Raw genomic sequence first — 6000 nt, forward strand, 5'->3', positions numbered from 1 at the left:
TGCAATTTGAGGAATAGTTTCGTATTGAAATTCCAAATGGAATTTGATCATGCTAGTTTTGATATGTAGGGAACATGTACCACATATTGTTTTTGGAGGTTTCAGTTTGGGAATATGCGTCATCTTGCAGCTAGTAACAAGAGCTGTGCCAGACTGTGTTGTTGCAGAGGTGCCACCTCCTTTTGATTTTCTCTGTAGGCATGATTTGTAAACTATTTAAATTTCTGTGAACTCCAACTTTTGCTTGTAAACTTGAAGGGCTATTTTGACTGCAATACAAATTTTTTAATAGACTTGTCAAGTCCCTTCATATCAAAAGGTACTTACTTTGCATGATTAGCAGGTTCTCACACAAATATTTGCACTGTGGCAAACATGTCAAATATTTGTACAAATGACAACTTTTAAAGTTCTTCGAGCCCTAAAATATAAATGTTTGTTTTATGCTGAAGTATTTGTACTAGCCCTGCCTTACGCATTTTGAAGATTGCATCCTTTTGGGTTCCAGTGAGTGACATTTTTTGTGAGCATTTTGAATACTTCTCTGGTAAAGCCACTCAAACAGATCTTTCTATACTATTCCTCAGACAATTCTACAAATGAAAGCTATGTTCCTACTTTACCTGTGCTGTGATACTATGATAAACCGAGAACTTTTTTCTTCAAACTGTTGAAGTTTAGGTTTGAATATACAGTAGTTATAGTGGAATTCAAAAGCATATTGAGCAATTCTTGCTGACATTGCATTGGTGTAAATATGAGTTGTGTAATTGCAACCTGTTGACCTACTGATCATCCAAATCAAAGTTCTATTATAGCAGTACTACTGACATTGTTTATTTTGCAGAAATACAGTGTTAGTCATAAACTGTTCAAGAAGTTTAAAATGGCATTTAGCTCTTAAACTTTACCATAAATGCTATTAGGGCTTTAAAAAGTGGTGTAGGATTGTTTATGTATTTTTAACAGCATACACAGTAAAGTGTATTTAATTTAGAGAATTAAGTCTCAAGTACAGTCCTTGGCTAAAACAATTGTATTTTGGGCTGTTCTGATTTGTAGCCAATCGTAAATTGCTATTGTTGCTAGACATGAAGGTCTGAATTTATTGTCCATCCATGTTGTATATCTCACAATTTAATCTGACTAGAAATATGTTAACAAGCTTGGTAAGCAGGAACTTCTTGCACAAAAAATATTTGCTTCTCTTTTTTGGTTATATAGTACCAATACAGGAAGTATTTACCATGGGAAACTACTCTTGTGTAAGATTGGAAGGAGATGCCACCACGACTAAATCCCTGTCATTTTTCCTATGCCCAATGTAGATGTGACTGGAGATTGAAATGTATTGTACAGTTGAGAACCAAAATAAATAAATGAACATTGAGCTCTTATAAAATTCCAGTTGGGGTGTTCCGGTGTTTTTAAATATGTCTCTTTTCATGCTATTTTGTTAGGTGTTCTCAGTTGAACAACAGAGTTTTGAAATTGGGCACTGAACTGAAAGAGGAACAAGAAATGAACAAGTGCCTGCGAGCTAATCAGATTCAGCTGCAAACCAAACTGAAGGAAGAAGAAAAAAAGCTGAAGGACACATGTGATGAGAAGGACAGGCAGATTACAGAGGTGCAAGAGCAGCTGCGAGATGTCATGTTCTACCTGGAGACTCAGCAGAAAATCAATCAAATGCCAGCCGACACCCGACAGGAGATTCAAGAGGGACAGATAAATATTGCAGTGGCATCTGCTGCATCGTCACCTGGAGCCATAACCAAACAGACCTCCAGGAGAGGAAGAGGCAAAAGGAGCAAATAGTTGAACTTTCTCATTTTTGAAAGAGGAAGGAAAAAAAAACAAAACAAAAAAACCTCCTGGGAGGTGTGTGTATATTTGCTTATTTTCAGTGCTGACTACTACCATACTTGTGTTATCTATGAGTCTATATTCAAGAATTGCCAGTTTTTTGGCAGTTGGGCTATATTCTGCATTGTGCAGAAAAATTATTTAATACAACATTATTGATTTATATTTGCTGGTATTAGAGCTTAAGTGTATGAGCCATGCAATTGAAAGGTTTGCAGTACATTTGTCAAATGTTCAGGGCATCACAAGCTACTCTATCACAATGAATAATTCACAGTAATTTACTGCTCATGGACACTGGCATTAAAATTCTGTCTTAATATTTTTCAACTTGCTTGAAATTCGCAACCTAACTCATTAGACCCACAAGTCCAGCACTTAGACACACTATTTGGATTATAGGCTGTATGATTTAAATGGAAGTAGCAATATAGTTGACACAACCGTCATTCAAATCTGTACAGTGTGCATACCTGGAACACTTTAGGACACAGTGAATTTAAAAGCAAATTTTAATTGTGTTTCTGCACATCTTTATTGTTGAAAGTAGATTTTTTGTGGACTAGGTGATGATGTCGATGAGTACACTGCATTCCTTTGGAATTTCAGCATAACTGTGGCCAAACTAAATACATGCTAATCTCTCTCAGCTGTTAGATACCTACCTGAAATAAATTTGTGCAGTTTAAATTCAAGTCCATTGGAGAAAATTGTCCATAATTCAACATTAATTGAGAATTTCATTTGTAAGCTGGGTAATGTGGCTAATGGAAATGTTATAGTGGTGGTGTAGCCGGCATTTAAAGTTATATACCTGCCTTGCAAGTAATGAATGTTGACATTAGGGAAGAGTAAAGATTGCTTAGCATTAGAAAAGAATTAAAAGAGTAGATATATATTGAAAAAAAAATTAAATGTGTGTTAAGTTTACTGAAGACATTTGCAGTTAATTGAAAGGATGAGGGTCCGTCAAATTGACTAACATAAGCTTTTAACTTTAGAATATAAAAATTACGGTAAGCTGACAAAACCATTTGTGTGCGTGCACTGACTTTTACAGCCAGGTTTTGTGACGGTAAAACCACATTTTACCCACTGATGTGACCAGTAAATTGACTGTCAACAGGAACAATAATTCACATGTAAAATGAAAGAATTCTAAGTAGCATGTAACACCCAAGAAATAAAGATGGGCTGTGCTTCACCATAAATCTCACACCCAAAGAATAAACTGAATATCTCACTAATGTGTCCAGGTGTTCCTTCACTTGCATCGAGGGCCATTGCAAATCATCCGTATCTATAGACCTCCAGTTCTTCCACACTTTGGGGAATGAATATCCTGCAATAAATTACTGTTGATGTGCAAGAGATTTTGTTTCTCATTTGCACAATTTTATTCTTTACGACTGACTTTACAGCTAATACAGTTCTTTTTCATGTAATTTGTTTTTGTTTTGAGGGATTTTATTTTTGGCAATGCATAGATTTTTTGAGTAGAACCCTATGCAAATACAAAATGGCACCAATCATACCTATGTAACGAAGGATGGAAAAGGAATTTGGTAGATTACTAGAGCACCTAAGCTACTTAAAGTCCTCCCTTTCTCTCATTTGTGGTCAAGTCAGCAGTAAGTATATTGTCTAAGGGTTGCAGTACTTAACAAGAAGCTTGGAACACTTGTAATGCCAGAGCCAGATGCAATTGTGTGGTTGCTGTAAAGAATCAAACTTAGAAAAAAAAATTGTGTATTAATATATTATGTAATTTAATTTAAAGAGAGGGAGTGTTTTCAATTTATGTACTTCATTTTTGAATGAACCTTAATTCAGAAGTTATTAATATCCTGCAGATTATAAAGAAACCTAAAGATTGAAGTTTACTTGCATGGTTTCCTGAGTTGATCTTATTATAGTGATTAAATATTTTGAATGATAGCTGATGTAAGACAGCTGTTGATTGATGGGTGTTGAGTAAATTGTCAAGCAGGTATATTGAAGGAGATATTTTTTCTGCAAGAAATGTCTGTTACCTGGCTGTGAGGACCACTAGTGTTCACCATTTTTAATTACACTGCACAAGATGGTAATTTATTAAAGCAGGTTTTTTTTTAGATGTTTTGCAACAAATGTCTCTGAAGAAAAACATGCAGGTGTAAATTATCTACAGCAAAACCATGTTACTTCTTAATGGAGGTATTAATATAACCATTTTGTAAATAACATTTTACACACATTGTTAATTGAAGGCTGTTGAATCTTGAAGTGCAAATTGATGCATTTCAGGTCAAACTCTTCAATCCGGATCACTGTATTTTAATTTTACATAGAGTGGACTAAATTAGACACACTATCTCAATTCAATAAACTGAGCAATAATTCTGTCATACGTGTGAATCAGGCAGTGCAACATAACTTTTGGCTGTTCAGAATGGACAAAATTTTGCTGCAGCCCTAGTTGTGAAAAAACTATTATGGGATTGTTTTAAAAAGAATAAAAATTGTGCCACAGTAAACATTTACCTTTGTTTCTTTTGTCTTCCATGCTGCCCTCATCCCACTGCATTCACCTTAATTCCTTTTTTCACCTTCCTAAAGGACCTAACCTCATATTGAGGTACAGTTCCAAAAACAGTAACTTCCCACTGGCTACTTCTCATAGTGAGAACAGCAGCTTCTTCAACTGGGTGAAAGTATCAGAATCAAATACAATCCTGTCACTTTCTATCCACACATTCACTTGCAGTAAAAGTGTCACTGGATAGCAATCAGAAGTGAAACCATGGCAGCCACCTTTTCCCCTTCTAGTTCAGAACTGGCAGCTGTAATCCTCTAGCTGAGATCTGGCAACTTAGACTTCCTTGTCTTCATGTCTTATTTCCCTAACTGAGCAGTGCATTTAACCATTAAGGGCATACTTCAATTAAAAAAAAAGTCTTCCCCTTGCAAGTTCCATGAGAACAATTGGGATCATTTTATGAGAGGTAACCTGGTAAGGGAGGGAATATCTGAAAATTGTGTTTAGGATGTGTTAGTATTCCTAGCACAGGTCCTTCAAGATTTCCATTTCTTCATAAAATTTGCCTTGATAATTTTTGTTCCCTCCCTCATAATGCTGGCTGGCAAGAAGTGGATTTAGTAAGTCTAAAATTAGTCAGGTTGTCAGGTTCTCACTGGCATGTAGCATGTAATCGAGTAAGTTGCATTAAGTAGATTACAGCCTTGGATTCCATCAGGATTCAACTAGTGAAAACATAATCATGGAAATGTAACGTTGTTCATCTCCATCCCTGCCTCAGCTCAACTGCTGATGAAACCCTGATCTGTGCCTTTGTTACCTTCTAGACTTGACTGTTCCAATGCTCTCCTGGTTTGCCTCCCATCTTTCATCCATCATAAACTCAAATTTTTCTAAAACCCTGCTGCTTGTAACCTAAGTCATACCAAATCCCTTTGACCCATCTCCCCTGTGCTATATTGCCTCCTGATCTGGCAAGGCCTTGATTTTAAAATTCACATCTTGTTTACAAATTGCTCCGTGGCTTCAGCCCACCATATCTCTAATCTCCAGCCTTACAACCTTCAGGACTCTGCTTCTCCAATTTTGTTTTTGTGCATCACCAATTTTAATCGCCCCACAAATGGCAGCCGTGTCTTCAGTTGCCTAGAGCCCAAGTCATGGAATTCTCTCCCAAAACCTCTCTGCCTTGCTACCTCTCTCCTATATGATGCTCTTTAAAACCTACCTTTTTGTCCAAGTTTTTGATCATCTGCTCCAATATCTATTTATGTGGCTCCAATTTTGTTTGATATCTCTTGTGAAGCACCTTGGGATGTTTTACTATGCCAAGGACAATATAAAAATACAAGTTATTGCTGATGAATACGTTTGCAAATCATTTCAAGCATAACAAAATCTATTCCATTTTATGAAGTTGTTCAATTTCCTAGTATGAACCTTTTTAAAAAAATACTGTTGCATAATTGCAAATACAACTAAATGGTTTGTTTCAATTTAATAAGAAGGATCTCAGAAATTAATGCATTGATGTAATTCTGTGAGACAGTTCAGCAAGAAGAAATTCACATTATGACATAAAACACCGAACTCACAGATGAAAATATTTAATGCCC

At 35.9% G+C, this 6000-nt stretch overlaps 1 protein-coding gene across 4 annotated transcripts in view; it reads left to right on the forward strand.

The window, feature by feature from the left end:
- The window catches only part of LOC121285533 (BRCA1 associated protein), a 73009-nt gene extending 68627 nt beyond the window's left edge, over positions 1 to 4382 (forward strand). For all 4 annotated transcript variants that reach the window (XM_041202065.1, XM_041202064.1, XM_041202063.1 and 1 more), the window contains exon 12: positions 1461 to 4382. In XM_041202065.1, the coding sequence (XP_041057999.1) occupies positions 1461 to 1818 (358 nt within the window). In that variant the 3' untranslated portion in view covers positions 1819 to 4382. The remainder of the gene's footprint in view (positions 1 to 1460) is intronic.
- Positions 4383 to 6000: the final 1618 nt, after the last annotated feature.

This window comes from Carcharodon carcharias, chromosome 13 (assembly GCF_017639515.1).
Source record: "Carcharodon carcharias isolate sCarCar2 chromosome 13, sCarCar2.pri, whole genome shotgun sequence".
In the NCBI taxonomy this organism is placed as follows: domain Eukaryota; kingdom Metazoa; phylum Chordata; class Chondrichthyes; order Lamniformes; family Lamnidae; genus Carcharodon; species Carcharodon carcharias.